Consider the following 16,392-nt stretch of genomic DNA (forward strand, 5'->3'; position numbering starts at 1 on the left):
ACTGTGAATGGATTGACATGGAATCCTACCCAACTCCAGAGATCTCTGTTTCTACCCAATATGATAAAGGTGATGATGCAGAATAAAGTTTATCTATTTCTGATAAGCCACATTTCAATTTGGGTTATCATTACTTGCATGAAGCCTAGTGTTATTCAAAAAGCCTTTAATATAGAACTCTCAGTGGCTTCTGAAAATCACCAGGTAAAAGATGTTAGGAACAAGAGGTCAGCACACCAGGTGTCCACCCCTCATATTTAGTCTTGGAGTTTCTGGAGCTTTCCTTGGTGGAAGAGCTTGCATCCGTGGCTGGTGTAGAATAAAATTACAGGATGAAATTTCACACTGGCCTCATTTGCATATGCATGTTGTCAGGCAAACATGCCATAAAAAGATGATGGTGGTTCTTGGGCTAATAGCTGCCTTCAGTTAAATGATATAGAGGACCAGGCAGTTAGGCTAGAAGATATGTATCTTGCATTCCTTTTTAGCAGGTCTGTGAATTCCCTAACAACAACTGGATAGCACAGAGATGACAGCTGGTCTTCAATGAACACCTTAGTTTCCTGACACTAGACCACATTGGCAGGATTTTTTCGGCCGAGGGCTGGTCCACACATAACTCAGATGCTGCTCAGCCTATAGAGGTTCAGTGCATTTCAGACATTCTGCATTTGTTCATTGTTGGTGCAAGAAGGAGCCAGGAAAATTGGCCTTGTGTCTATCAACTACCTTCTACTCACTAAGACATTAAATTCACAAAGCATAATCTGTTGCTTTTAAACACAATTCCGATGTCACATTATGGCTTCTACCTGAGCAATGAACATTAAGAGCTGAAAATGTGTTGCTGGAAAAGCGCAGCAGGTCAGGCAGCATCCAAGGAACAGGAGAATTGACGTTTTGGGCATAAGCCCTTCTTCAGGAATGAGGAAAGTGTGTCCAGCAGGCTAAGATAAAAGGAAGGGAGGAGGGACTTGGGGGAGGGGCTTTGGAAATGCGATAGGTGGAGGGAGGTCAAGGTGAGGGTGATAGGCCGGAGTGGGGTGGGGGCGGAGAGGTCAGGAAGATGATTGCAGGTTAGGAAGGCGGTGCTGAGTTCGAGGGATTTGACTGAGACAAGGTGGGGGGAGGGGAAATGAGGAAACTGGAGAAATCTGAGTTCATCCCTTGTGGTTGGAGAGTTCCCAGGCAGAAGATGAGGCGCTCTTCCTCCAATCGTCGTGTTGCTATGGTCTGGCGATGGAGAAGTCCAAGGACCTACATGTCCTTGGTGGAGTGGGAGGGGGAGTTAAAGTGTTGGGCTACGGGGTGGTTGGGTTGGCTGGTCTGGGTGTCCCAGAGGTGTTCTCTGAAACGTTCCGCAAGTAGGCGGCCTGTCTCCCCAATATAGAGGAGGCCACATTGGGTGCAGCGGATGCAATAGATGGTGTGTGTGGAGGTGCAGGTGAATTTGTGGCGGATATGGAAGTGTCCCTTGGGGCCTTGGAGGGAAGTGAGGGGGGAGGTGTGGGCGCAAGTTTTGCATTTCTTGCGGTTGCAGGGGAAGGTGCCGGGAGTGGAGGTTGGGTTGGTGGGGGGTGTGGACCTGACGAAGGAGTCACGGAGGGAGTGGACTTTTCGGAACACTGATAGGGGAGGGGAGGGAAATATATCACTGGTGGTGGGGTCCGTTTGGAGGTGGCGGAAATGACGGCGGATGATACGTTGTACATGGAGGTTGGTGGGGTGGTAGGTGAGGACCAGTGGGGTTCTGTCCTGGTGGCAGTTGGAGGGGCGGGGCTCAAGGGCGGAGGAGCGGGAAGTGAAAGAGATGCGGTGGAGGGCATTGTTGACTACGTCTGGCGGGAAATTGCGGTCCTTGAAGAAGGAGGCCATCTGGGTTGTACAGTTTTGGAACTGGTCCTCCTGGGAGCAGATGCGGCAAAGACGAAGGAATTGGGAATATGGGATGGCGTTATTACAGGGGGCAGGGTGGGAGGAGGTGTAGTCTAGGTAGCTGTGGGAGTCGGTCGGTTTATAGTAGATGTCCGTGTCGATTCGGTCACCCGAGATAGAAATGGAAAGGTCAAGGAAGGGGAGGGAAGAGTCTGAGACGGTCCAGGTGAATTTGAGGTCGGGGTGGAAGGTGTTGGTAAAGTGGATGAACTGTTCAACCTCCTCGTGGGAGCACGAGGTAGCACCGATACAGTCATCGATGTAGCGGAGGAAAAGGTGGGGGGTGGTGCCAGTGTAGCTGCGGAAGATGGACTGTTCCACATATCCTATGAAGAGGCAGGCATAGCTGGGGCCCATGCGGGTGCCCATGGCTACTCCTTTGGTTTGGAGGAAGTGGGAGGATTGGAAAGAGAAGTTGTTCACGGTGAGTTGAACAGTTATCCACTTTACCAACACCTTCCACCCCAACCTCAAATTCACCTGGACTGTCTCAGACTCCTCCCTCCCCTTCGTAGACCTTTCCATTTCTATCTTGGGTGACCGAATCGACACGGACATCTACTATAAACCGACCGACTCCCACAGCTATCTAGACTACACCTCCTCCCACCCTGCCCCCTGTAAAAACGCCATCCCATATTCCCAATTCCTTCGTCTCCGTCGCATCTGCTCCCAGGATGACCAGTTCCAAAACCGTACAACCCAGATGGCCTCCTTCTTCAAGGACCGCAATTTCCCGCCAGACGTAGTCAACGATGTCCTCCACCGCATCTCTTTCACTTCCCACTCCTCCGCCCTTGAGCCCCGCCCCTCCAACCGCCACCAGGACAGAACCCCACTGGTCCTCACCTACCACCCCACCAACCTCCATGTACAACGTATCATCCGCTGTCATTTCCGCCACCTCCAAACGGACCCCACCACCAGTGATATATTTCCCTCCCCTCCCCTATCAGCGTTCCGAAAAGACCACTCCCTCCGTGACTCCCTCGTCAGGTCCACACCCCCCACCAACCCAACCTCCACTCCCGGCACCTTCCCCTGCAACCGCAAGAAATGCAAAACTTGCGCCCACACCTCCCCCCTTACTTCCCTCCAAGGCCCCATGGGACACTTCCATATCCGCCACAAATTCACCTGCACCTCCACACACATCATCTATTGCATCCGCTGCACACAATGTGGCCTCCTCTATATTGGGGAGACAGGCTGCCTACTTGTGGAACGTTTCAGAGAACATCTCTGGGACACCCGGACCAACCAACCCAACCACCCTGTAGCCCAATACTTTAACTCCCCCTCCCACTCCAACAAGGACATGCAGGTCCTTGGACTCCTCCATCGCCAGACCATGGCAACATGACGGTTGGAGGAAGAGCACCTCATCTTCTGCCTGGGAACTCTCCAACCACAAGGGATGAACTCAGATTTCTCCAGTTTCCTCATTTCCCCTCCCCCCACCTTGTCTCAGTCAAATCCCTCGAACTCAGCACCGCCTTCCTAACCTGCAATCATCTTCCTGACCTCTCCGCCCCCACCCCACTCCGGCCTATCACCCTCACCTTGACCTCCCTCCACCTATCGCATTTCCAAAGCCCCTCCCCCAGGTCCCTCCTCCCTACCTTTTATCTTAGCCTGCTGGACACACTTTCCTCATTCCTGAAGAAGGGCTTATGCCCGAAACGTCGATTCTCCTGTTCCTTGGATGCTTCCTGACCTGCTGCGCTTTTCCAGCAACACATTTTCAGCTCTGATCTCCAGCATCTGCAGCCCTCACTTTCTCTCAATGAACATTAAGAGCACTGATTTCTAGCAGGGCAGCATTAGAAACCTACTATAGATCTCAACATCTCCATGGTTAGCAAGGGGGCAGGGGGCAGTCATGGTCCTTACTCCTGAGTGCTTTCAATGCATCTTGTGGCTTAAATTTAGTTTTATGTCTCTCACATCAGGTGAGGACAAAATCAGGTTTGGAAGTGGTGTCCTCTGTGAACACATCTCCTTGCAGCACTCACTGTTTTCAAGCGATGATGACTTGCTGAATTTTAGAACACTGGGCTGGGTTTTCCTGAAGAAATAAGAGCCCGAAGTATTAAATATGGCAGATTAGTATTTCAGCTAGCAGATGAAGAATAGTTACTTGGGGAAAGTATAACTAGGGGCCAGCACCTATACAATTAACGTCCAGCTTTACAGAGTAAACTTTTGAAGGATAACGCTTTTGACGTTGTTTTTATCAAACTATTAAATAGAGTGGTCTTCACAAATCAAATGAACTTTGTGCAGTCCACAGAATCTTACAGTATTATTAGATGTAGGTAACAAAACATTTATTATTTATATGCACTTTAGAATTAATACATGGCAACTCAATTATATATGGATCCTAAGAAGATGTTTTCTCATGTGTATTCAGACAATGAAAGAGCTTACACTTATATAGCAACTTTCATAAAGTCAGAGCATCCCAAACCACTTCACAACCAATGCAGTACATGTAAAGTTTAATTTCTTGTGGGAAATGTGACAACCCAGCATCCACACAGCAAGACCACACAAACGGCAATGTGATAGCACCTAGCAAATCTGTTTCCAAGTGCTGTCGGTTAAGAGATAAATTTACATGGTTCTTATCTGCTATCTTGACAACTGTAAATTTCAGCTCCAACTGGCTGATTATTAGTTAAAACTAAAGCTATTTGGTAGCTTGAATGAGGGCCTCTTATTCTAGTAGCACTGATTTATGTAATATTACTAAAACAGCAATGAATTCAGACCCACACAAGCACAATGGATAGAGTAGTCACTTCATCATTTGCAATTGGAAGCTGTTATTGAAAAGCTGAGAGTTGTTAACTGTGACATTGCACACCTGGTGTTGTGGCAGCTTTGTACAATGGGGTTTAAATTAACTCAGCCAAGTGGAGGCATGTTACGCATTATTACTCACTGTTTGTGTGGGTGTAAATTCCGAACAAAACTAAAAAGAAAATGAGCTAATTTCATGTGTTGGCCAATGTGCCCCTCACAAGGAGCCTATATTTCTTTCATCTTTAGCCAACTCAGACATACAGATCAGTTTTATTTTCATTATAAAACTGATGTTTTTTACCCCCATTTGCTTTTGGAATGTGGCTGCCATTTTAGACTCACTGCAAATTGAAAGTTTGCTTCCTTCTCATGAGTAGCTCTTTAGATTGATGACATTTGAGGAACAAACCTACATCATAAGTGGGTCTGCCACTGCTTTTGGAATTGCTTAAGTGCTTGGAAATTAAGTGTATTAAAATACTAATCTTATATTTATTGCATTGCAGACGCTGCTCCTAATGGGTTAAAATTAAGGTTTAAGGAAGTGAAAAAAGTCATAGCTTTGATGCCAGCTTGCGTTAAATTAGTTGATTTCAACTAAAGCAGTGGCTGCGGTGTTACAATAGCCCTGGGAGTTCACGGTTAACCTAAGAATAGATGAAACAGGATCAGTAGTAGGCAATTTGGCTCCATGAGCCTTCCATCATTCAATACGATCACAGCTGATAGGAACGTGGAACTACCTGCCTATCCCCCATAACCCTTAAGTCTCTTGTTAATCAAATATCTGTCTAACTCAGTTTGAATATATTCAATAACTAGCTGCCACAGGGGATACAGAATCCTAAGATTCATCATCTTATGACAGTAGAAATCCTTCTAGGCAAAAGTGAGGACTGCAGATGCTGGCAGCCAGAGCTTAGATCAAGTGGTGCTGGTAAAGCACAGCCGGTCAGGCAGCATCCGAGGAGCAGAAAAATCAACGTTTCGGGCAAAAGCCCTACATCAGGAATAGAGGCAGGAAGCTTCCAGGGTGGACAGCTCTGCCTCAATTCCTGATGAAGGGCTTTTGCCCAAAACGTCGATTTTCCTGCTCCTCAGATGCTGCCTGATCTGCTGTACTTTACCAGCACCACTCTGATCTAAACAGTAGAAATTCTTCCACAACTCCATCTTAAATGAGAGATCGCTTAGTCCGAAACTGATGCAGTTAATTCTAGATTCTCTCATGAAAGGAATCATGCTTTCGGCAACCACCCTGTTAAGCTTCTGAAACAGAGGAAAGTGTGGGCTCTCCACCTCCTAATCCCCTCCCCCACCTTTGAATACTCCTTCAATTCGCAATGTATAGATTCACGTGTTAAGAATTAGATTGATAAATTTTTAATCTCGCAAGGAATTAAGGGCTACAGGGAGAGTGCGGGTAAGTGATGTTGAAAGGTCCATCAGCCATGACTGAATGGCAGAGTGGACTCGATGGGCTGAATGGCCTTACTTCCATTCCTATGTATCAAGTCTTATGGAAGAATAGCCATCAAGTAAGATGCAGAAGTTTGCCCTGTATCTGGGACAATATGTCTTTAACAGAAATCTACATCTCAGGACAAGGTGAATATATGCTGAAAGAAAGGGACAATCTCATGAAGCCTAAAGTTTTTAAATTCATGATGTTGAGTATGCAATTTAAATTTTAAACTGAGTATTCAGCTATCTTTCTTTTAAGTGCTGATTGACTGCTATGCCTTCTGCACGTTTCCTGGTCTTTACACAACAACAATCTTTAATGTTGGCTGGCGAGAGTTTAGTTAAAATATTTGGAATCAGAAATGTAATCAATACCCCATGTTCTCCCATGTCTGGAGCTACTTAGTTGAATCCCAAATACTGTATGGCTGTGGATTCACCACACCATTTTACACTGTTAAACCATGTTCACCATTTAAATGGGAAGACTGATAGATTTTCATGAGGAGTTGAATTGGTTCTGTTTTCCCACCTCTAACCTGGGATTAACTGCCACATCAGGACTCGTGGCAATAAAGGAACAGAGTAACTGGTACATGCAAGCTTGTGTACACTGGGTATCTCAAGCCTGGATAAATGGGGCAAATTAGCAGCAGGAATGACATCCAGCTGTGAAACCAGCTGCCGAATCAAAAAATGATGGTTGACATGAAGGTGACTAACTAATATTATGGCAACCTGTAACATGGGAGAAAAGGAACTGACCATTGCTGGATTTTACGTGAAATTAACTGGCAATTCACAATTTTTGTACAGTATAAATGATACCTAATTGTGTTTTTCAGTCTTTTCTGTACTTTTATGTCTCAGCATGCACATTGAAGCAGTTGGAATTTTGTCTGGTTTCACCAGTACAGGCACAATTGTAATTTTATTGTTTTCAACAGTTGACTGAATGGGTCGGAGAAGGATTGCCTGCATTTATTCAGGGGGTTCAGGAAATCTTCCATATCTGACTAGAAACATAAGTTTGATTTTAATGTTGTGAATTCTTGAATTTTATCAGGCTTAACACTGAACCTGTAAAGCTAGTGTTCTGTTTGATATAGGAACTTATTAGGCATCTCATCACATTGATATAAAATGGATGTGTATTATTTGGAACTCAATGGCTGTGGAACAAAGATTTCAAAATTAACTGTTTAAATACCTTGGAACATTTCACTACATTAAGGGCAATATACAAATATAATTTGTTTCTATTTTATTTCTTTGCTGATGTTCATACTAATTCAAGAAAATATAACACAATGGTAATATATAATGCGTTGGAAAACTAGGTGGAGATTTGTTATCTTTTATTTAACTTGTCCATTGTATTTAATGACCTCAAGTCTGTTAAGCAAAGTTGGCCAAAATGTGTGGAAATGTATTAGCAAAACTGAAGTGAAATTACTGCTGGAATGGACTGGCTAATGAATATGCATCCTACTGTGTAAAAAGCTGTGAAAAGCATGCTGTAAAGACATTTTAGTTAATGAAGAATTCTAAATCAATCAAACATTATTTCTTTAAAGCTGTATTTGAAAATTAATGAGGGATGATTCTTTTTAGAGTGAGATATTTCCTAAGTTCTTAAGTAAATGTTTGATGATGATGTTGCATAAGGTAATAGTTCTGAAACAGTTAATTCTGCAGACAATATTTATATCCACCCAACCTGATTCTATTGTAATGACTTGTGGGGAAAGGCTAACCAGTTCTGGATCTCGAGAGTGACCGGTCTCCTCCTTTGTAACATGGTCTATTGTACCTGATTGGTCTTGTAGCCAATGCAATAAACTATGTATGGGTTGAGTCAAGAGTCTCTTCCCATTAGACTGCCAAATGGTTTTCACCTTTCACACTCGACACAGCAGGACCTGTAGATCCTAACCACAAAAGGAGGATGGTGGCAGAAATCTACTTTATGGTGACCAAGAGTCCATCTAACTCATACAACATGCAGTCAGCGGTGGCTGTCTGAAAATTTGGTTTAACCACCCCAACAGGTGAAAGGAAAAGACTGAGTGAGAAACAGAGAAAAAGAGAAACAGGGAGAGAATCAAATCAAGATTAAGAGACACAACTACGGTTGATGTTTCATTGGGGCTGCTCCCACTTGACCGCAGAACATCCATCAAAGTCTAGATGGACAAACAGCAGAACCTCAAACCCAGTGCCTCTCCAGTGATTTCCCACAGCGAGTTGAGAGTGTGGTGCTGGAAAAGCACAGCAGGTCAGGCAGCATCTGAGGAGCAGGAAAATCAACGTTTTGGGCAAAAGCCCTTAATCAAAAAGGCTTTTGCCTGAAATGTTGATTTTCCTGCTCCTCAGATGCTGCCTGAGCTGCTGTGCTTTTTCAGCACCACACCCTCGACTCTAATCTCCAGCATCTGCAACCCTCCCTTTCACCTAGTTGATTTTTCCCACAGTGACCCTATTTGGGGGTTGAAAATTGCAAAGTGCGAACCAAGTGGGAGTGGAAGGTGGTGTATACTTCTGTGAATGCAAGCTGGAATGGGAGCGAGAGCTCTTGGGGATGGGACAGGGACTTCAGCTATGTGGGACGGGCAAGCTATGTTTAAACTGCTGGTAAAGAAAGCACCTACCTTTCCATTGGTTTTGTTTTGAAGCTGCATTCAAGCCTCAGTCATTCAGCCCACACCCAGTGCAAAGAAATGCACATGATTTCCAGTATCTTGCAGCTGCTAGTTCTAGTACACATTACTGCCATGGAGCTCACAAGCCCAAAATTTGACCTCAGGACCCAAGCAAATTGCGACTACTGTGAGGGACAGATGAGGCAGAACGGTGGCATAAAATGATTGAGATGGAATAACATTTTGATTCCTAAGTACCTAAATTCTATTGTATATTAAGAAATTAATTACTTCTTAATTATTGAGTAATCACAGATAAGGAACATTATTCATGTTGCTTGTTTTAAATGTTTGTAAATGGTGGTGAAATAATTGATTGTTTCATATTATCTCTGTCTGTTATGCTCCATTTGAGAAGTATTTCTATTGTGTCTCAGATGTGCTGCAAATAATTTGGCTGAATAGCAATGATGTAATGCAGAGTAGTTCTGGAAATTCCCATTTTCACATACTCTGAGCTGTAAATTCCATAGCTCATCTGTTATTAAGGCTATCTATCCCCTTCTCCACAAAATTGCTCATCTTTCCCTTATCTCAGCCCACGCCATTGAAACCACCACCATCCATGGCCTTGACTTCTCTAAGAAGATTTCTTAGTGGCTTTGTGAGCATTATCTTGAACTTAGTTAAAGCTCTACTGTCTGTACACTATCTCCTATCATATCTTTCATCTCTGACCTCCGGTGAATTCAATGCATTGAATTCAAACTCCTTGCCCTAGTTTACAGATTTCAGCGTGATCCCCATCTCCCTTTCAGCTCTCTATGGCTTAGCTGCCTTTGCGTCCTTCCTTCTTCCATTCTAATCCAGTAACAAAGCTTTGGTTTTCTCTTCTAAAGTGCTCTACTGAAAAGAATAAGTCACAATACCTCTCTTGCTAGTTCCATAAGATCCCGGAATACCTACCTCTTTACCTCTGTTTTGAATCATCCTCACTGATGCTTCTGCTATTGCTTTCAGCGATTTGAAATATTTTACTATGATGAGAAAACCACATAAATGAAAATTACTGATCTATGTTCATTAAGTCTTTATCCAGGATCAGGCTCAAGGTCACTCTGAAAGTGCAATACAGATTTCTGGATAAATCAGTGATGGATACAGTTACAGCTGATACTGACCATGCATCTGGTAGCTGTAAGGTGCCTGGCCTGGTGATGGTGTACTGAAACTGGTGCCATAGCCAAGAAATCCTGTCTGTCCCGGAGAATGTGCCTGGCTCAGACCATCTTCTGTCTTGATGCCTAATTGATAGACACTTTGTTATTTCAGGAAGGCATGAACCAAACTGCACGCGTGTTAATAAGTGCCTGCTCATAAATATACCTTGAAACATGCTTCAACTCTTTCAAAAGTAAACAAGATCAGTTGGAAGCTAATTAACACCTTTGTTTTAAAATTGACAATGAGTAGATAGTCCTGTTTGAAGAGAACTGATTCTTAAAATATTACATCTTTCCCCTAACATTTTCTTCAAACCAGTACAGACATCCTACTAGACGTATTATATCACTTGCCTGGCCTCTCAGTGGAGGTGTGAGGATATTAGTGCAGTGAAATCTGGTCTCTTTGGAGTGTGTTTTGTAAATTAATCTACCACTGCTGATCAAGTGGCTTGAATTCTGATGGAGGTGAGGAATTCTTGTTCATTTTACCTGATGCCTGCATACCCATAAGATGCGAAGACCATCCATGGCTGTCAAAAATTCATCTATCGCACAGAAAGGTGGAGTATGTGAATCACCCTTAAGACCTAACTGAGTGAAATGCAATCTGGTGGGTGTGGCTGACCAATCTGCATAGACAAAGTGACAGAAATCATCCATTGTCTCTTTGAAGTGAAATCTCCCTATACATGTAGAATCGAGGAATGACATAGCACTGAAGGAGGCCATACAGCTAACTATGCCTGTACTAACTCTTTGCTCACAGCTATTCAAATAATTCCAATTTTTGGCTCTTTCCCCAGAGCCTTTTGTTTCACCACTTCCAGTAGTTATCCAATTTTCTTTTGAATGCTAATATTGAATCTGCTTTTATTGCCTTTGAGGCGGTACATTCAACATTCCATATCTCATCCTTACTCTAATCCCTGCTGCTCGCACATTTCATGGAGTGGGTAATATTAAGGGGTAATGTATCCTCTTAAATATCGCCTGTCTCTTTTAACTGTACTCCTCCTTGATGATGAGGAAGGTTGTGGAATTCCAGACCTGATCTTGTGGACTGCCATGGAGACATGAGGCAGAACAGTAAGCAGTGAAAACCTACAGGTGGTCCAACTCTGTCAGAATTAAAGAGAAGCAAGTACAGCTGTGTGTTGGCAAAATAACACACAAAAAAAACAAAATCCCAGCACAAAGCGTTACCCAATCACAGAAATAGTTCATGGAACTCTCCACACTCTTCAGTCTCACACATTCCTCAATTCTGCCTGTCTCAGCTGTTGTCTACTGGCAGCAACTGTGTATACTAATCCTTAGACTAAATTAGTGAGTGTGCTGTGAATGTGAAAGTGGGAATCTCTGGACCTGCAGCACTAGTGGTACCTTATGTTACAACACAGCAGTGAATCCTTCTGCTAATTATACCACACATCCAGAAAAGCTCACCTTACCTCACAATCTGTTAAGGTATGAGTGACAGAGAATTCCCAATTCCATTATTTAAAGAAAATTAATATCAATTTATTCCTTAATTCTAAAAGTGAACATTAAACAACAATTATGCACACCTCTAAGCACTCCCCCCTTCTTTTAACTGCTTGTTATCTGCCTCCAACTCTATAACAATATACTGTTCCAATAAAAACCCATATTAAAATTACATAAACTTAATTTCGAAACCACACAGTGGCTCTTGTCTCCAGTGTCCTCCTTTCTTCGGCTGAAGATTTACCTGGATCGCCTTCTGTCTTTTACTGCAAAAATGTTTCATATGAGAAAGGTACCTTTGATAGAGAGGATTCTGAATGGCAATCTCTCTCGATGGCAGTTACTCTCTGTCTAACTTTCAAACTGCCTGCCTCTTTTGCTCCCCCCAACATCGGATTGTCTCATTGATTCGATGTTGGCAAAACAATAAATTCAAAATCGATTGGGTTTTAGTATCCTGGGGCATAATTTAAACTGATTGGTTAAATTTGAAATATTGTCAAAATAGCAACCAACTCAGGTTAGATTACTTACAGTGTGGAAGCAGGCCCCTCGGCCCAACAAGTCCACACCGACCCGCCGAAGCGCAACCTACCCAGACCCATTCCCCTACATTTACCCCTTCACCTAACACTATGGGCAATTTAGCATGGCCAATTCACCTAACCTGCACATTTTTGGACTGTGGGAGGAAACCAGAGCACCCAGAGGAAACTCACGCAGACACGGGGAGAATGTGCAAACTCCACACAGAGAGTCGCCTGAGGTGGGAATTGAACCCAGGTCTCTGGCACTGTGAGGCAGCAGTGCTAACCACTGTGCCACCATGCCGCCCACTGTTTCACAGCCAAATGTTACATATTTTCAATTTTCCAGTACATTCTGAGACTGCTAGCTAGTCGTGTGACAGGTGCTTGTAAGCTCTCAGTACAAAACAGCATTCACTCTCTCTTAAAGGTACAGTACATGCCTTCAACTTCATAACACTTATCAAAATCTATGTAAATATTAACAATAGGGTCTTGGTAGCTGGATTGCGGGAAGGTCCAAAAGGTATGAGGAAAATCATAGAAAACAGGTAGAATTGGCTTCTGTCCAATTGTATCATTGTAAATTAATTGGTCCAGTTATGCATGACTCCATTCACAGATTTTAACATTTATGTTCTAAATCTCTCTCAATTTCAGGCCTGCCTTTCATCTGAATCTGCCAACCTCAGTTTTGTCATTTTTTTAATCCTAGGTTAGGTACGTGCACCAAGCTTGTCAGCCTTGCTGCGAGCATGCTTATTTTTGCCAATGATGTTGTGCCATCACTGTCTTTCCTCTCAAGGTGCGGTCAAAATGGGTTGTGAACTCATTCCATTCTCTTGGTCTTTGGTAAGAGATGTGGCAGATTTCATGTGGCTCCAGCACACCAAGAAAAACACAGTACATCTTTCTTTTCCCTTGATTAATACATTTAAAATATTCAAGTCTGATGTTCAGAGTGCAATGGATGATCTCAAAACATTTGTGCATAGGCGGTAGGCATACAATTCTTCAAATGCTGTCTGCATATAACGTATCTTATTATCCCTGATTTTATTTCTAATGTTGAATCCTTAGAACACTTTGGAAAAGGATTGTTTAAATAATAGAATGTTGCCATCATTTCAGAGCTAAACTCTGCTTTATAAAGTATTCTTCTTCACACTTTGCAGTATGGTGAGCCAATTAATTACTTTTATTAAAAGCAGAGTTTCTGTTTGAATTATCCTATCTGAACAAATATAACCTTTGTACTCACTGTAAGGTAATCCATAGGGTTGACTTGGTGGTGGGTAAGTAGCATAGGGAGCAGCTTGCTGAATCCCCGCTGTGTATTGTGTCTGTCCATAGGCCGCCATGGCATGGAAAGAGGGTGTAGGAATAATGTGTGGATATGATCTGATTAGGATAAATAAAAGATAAACAAATCAACAGTATCTATTACATACACATGAACTATTTATATTTGTAAAGCACTTTAGAGCAATTAACTCATTGGTTGATGGAAAGGAGAGGCTTCTTTGGGTGATATGGACATTTACTCTGTGACAGGAACTGTAGATGAGGGTTTAAAAATTCTAACTATAAAGTAGAACATACACTCTTTTTCAAAGCAAGTCATCAAATGCACCCAGTCCATAACTTCAAGCTTGTAATGAGTTCAGACTTCTGCTTTTATACTTGCACTTACTTTTTTTACCATATTAACAGAACATCCCAAGTGCTAGCCTCCATATTTTGGCATGTGTCCCTTCATTCAACATTACCACACTCACACCTCAATGAAGTGAGGTTACACCCAAATGAATAATGTTACACATTCCTAAGAAGAACGTAATTTTCATTCTGGAAAATTCAGACAGGCAATAAGTGATCTGGAGTACCATACAAGGAATTGACTAATGGGAAGGGCAGGTAGTGCAACCAGGAAAGGACTTTACCTGGACTATGGGAGGCAGATGGTGCAGGTCAAAATTGCAAGCATTAGATTAACAACATAGGCAGGAGAAACAGAATGCACAGAAGGAACTTGGATTTGAGAAGGTACTAAAATATGAGGAACAGACTTATGTTGACAAAAGTGGTGGGATGGGAATACAAAAAGCACTTGAAGATACAAATATCTTCACAGAATAAAAAAAAGAAACTTACAGGAAATATAAATGGATTATTGATCAGCAATTAGGAAAATACCAATCTTGACAATAACACTGAAGAAACAGTGCAATTTGCAAACAGACGGGAGACAAAAATGAAAATTTATTACAATACTGGTTCCTATCTAATAATCTCTCAGGTACAGAGGGCAACATGAGTATTTCAGTCAAAAACTCCTGACTGTTCAAAATAAAAGATAGAAGATATAGTAGGGAGAGCCACTTTACAATTGAATTAGACAAGATGCAAGAATGAAGCAGATAGAGAGAAAATAATATTCCCATTGTTGGAATGGTCAAACACCAGTAGTCAGTGATTTAAGGAGGTTGGAAAAAGAAGCATCAATGATGAGGAGAACTTTTTTATGCAGCAAGTGATTAGGAAACAGAATTCACTGCAAGCTTGCCTGACCTTTGCATCAGAGTGTGTCTCTGGTTGTAGAAAAATCCAAGAAGCAGTCAGGAATCCCAAGTTAAATGATTCATTGCCTTGACTGAAATTGGATTTTGGAATCCCTAGCATCTGAAATTCGAACGGTGGAGATTTGATAGGGTAAGAGCAGATCTGTTGCTATTTATTTTCTTTTGGATAGCCAGTATACCCCTTTGGAGAGCTGAGGTACCCCTGCAATATGGTTATAGGACAGCGTTATTATGAGGGTCAGGAACTGTTCGGAGGGGTATCAAGTGCCCTTTGAGACTGTTAACTGTGCAAAGGATTGTGCGTAAAAAATGCATTAATCCCTGAATGGAACGGTCAGTAAGTGTCTAGAAATGTCAATGAGTTTTGGCCTGTCAAACAAGTGTCAGTAAATTCTGTCACATTAAGAACTGTCAACATGTGCTTTTATTAATGAGAGTCCTTTTTTCAATAGAGTGTGGTCTGGAATGTAGAACATTAGGGAAGAATAACTTTTCTCTGATATGCATGAACACTTGTGGTCACTCAAGCTGGCATGGCAGGTGAAGGGGAAAAGTAAGATGGGAGAAAGTATGAACTGAGTTACCCTAGGGGTAGAGGGCAATGGGGGGAAAGGAGACAGCATCAAGTTGCATGGGTTGACATAGGTAGGGCATGACGTATGTGGGTAGGTGAGAGGTTATGAGGGATGTATGGGATGAGGGTTGGGGGACGTTTTACATTTCTCTCTTTTTTTAAAAAATATAAGATATCCCTTTAAATCTGGTCCTGGAATAACTTCGGTGGAGCTACAGAGTCCTTTATTAGAGGTAAAGTACCCTTTCTGATTGTGAAAAGGTAGGCGTATATGGAAAAAGTGCATAAACTCATTGCGCCTGGCAAAGTTGTCAAGGAACTTGAACTCCAAATATATGGAGGTTTTTTTAAAAAAGGTGATTGGCATTCAAAGTGCCTGCTCACAAAAAAACACCTTATGTGGCCCGTTTCATTTTCAGGTGTCCTCAAAAGAACATTTTGATGGATACTTAAATGGGAACAGGGTGGCAGAGGGGTTATGAGAGAATATGTGGGTTGGTGGAGCAGTCTAGGGAGGAAAGCATGCGGCATGGAAAGCATATTGGACTGAGCTGGAGAGAGGTTTTTAGCTTTATTCTTTATTTTTCACCTTTGATGACAATGCTGGTTCCTTAGGTGGGCTGGTTGAAAACCCACTTCAGAAACTAGCAGCCTCTTATACGGTTTATGGAGGTCCTAGTCCAACCTTCCCACCAGAAATACAAGGAGCCATTTTAAAAGATTGGGTTTGAGGAACCAACCTCAAAGCACCCAATGCAGGAACAAAAACTAAGGTTCGTGTGTGTGGTGGAGTCAGATTCAATTATGGTTTACGAACATAAACTGGATCATTATGTGAAGAGAAAAAGATTTGTAGAGCTGCACTGATAAAGTGGCAGAGTGGCATTAGGTGAGTTGCTCTTGCAGCGAGACAGCACAGACACAATAGACTGAATGGCCTCATTCTGTGTTGTAACCATTCTATGATTTTTGTCCCCATAAATTGATTACATTTGCGCCAATGTTTAAAACCTGCAGACTGAGGCTTGAATTTTTGTAAAGAAGGAGGTGGTTACGTCATCCTCTGAGGATCTTAGCCAACTTGGTGCTGGAACCCAGATTCCAGAAGTTCAGGCCTCAAACCCAGTTACTATTATTTTC

General features: G+C 42.6%; 1 protein-coding gene across 8 annotated transcripts in view; it reads right to left on the reverse strand.

Moving 5' to 3' along the window:
* The window catches only part of LOC122560227 (protein phosphatase EYA1-like), a 270,247-nt gene that overhangs the window by 150,397 nt on the left and 103,458 nt on the right, over positions 1 to 16,392 (reverse strand). For all 8 annotated transcript variants that reach the window (XM_087994796.1, XM_043710684.2, XM_043710690.2 and 5 more), the window contains 2 exons: positions 13,358 to 13,497; positions 10,037 to 10,159 (listed from right to left, as the gene is read on the reverse strand). In XM_087994796.1, the coding sequence (XP_087850922.1) occupies positions 10,037 to 10,159; positions 13,358 to 13,497 (263 nt within the window). The remainder of the gene's footprint in view (positions 1 to 10,036; positions 10,160 to 13,357; positions 13,498 to 16,392) is intronic.

This window comes from Chiloscyllium plagiosum, unplaced genomic scaffold (genome assembly GCF_037043375.1).
Source record: "Chiloscyllium plagiosum isolate Xiang-an unplaced genomic scaffold, Cpla_swu_hap1 HiC_scaffold_15, whole genome shotgun sequence".
NCBI classification, from domain to species: domain Eukaryota; kingdom Metazoa; phylum Chordata; class Chondrichthyes; order Orectolobiformes; family Hemiscylliidae; genus Chiloscyllium; species Chiloscyllium plagiosum.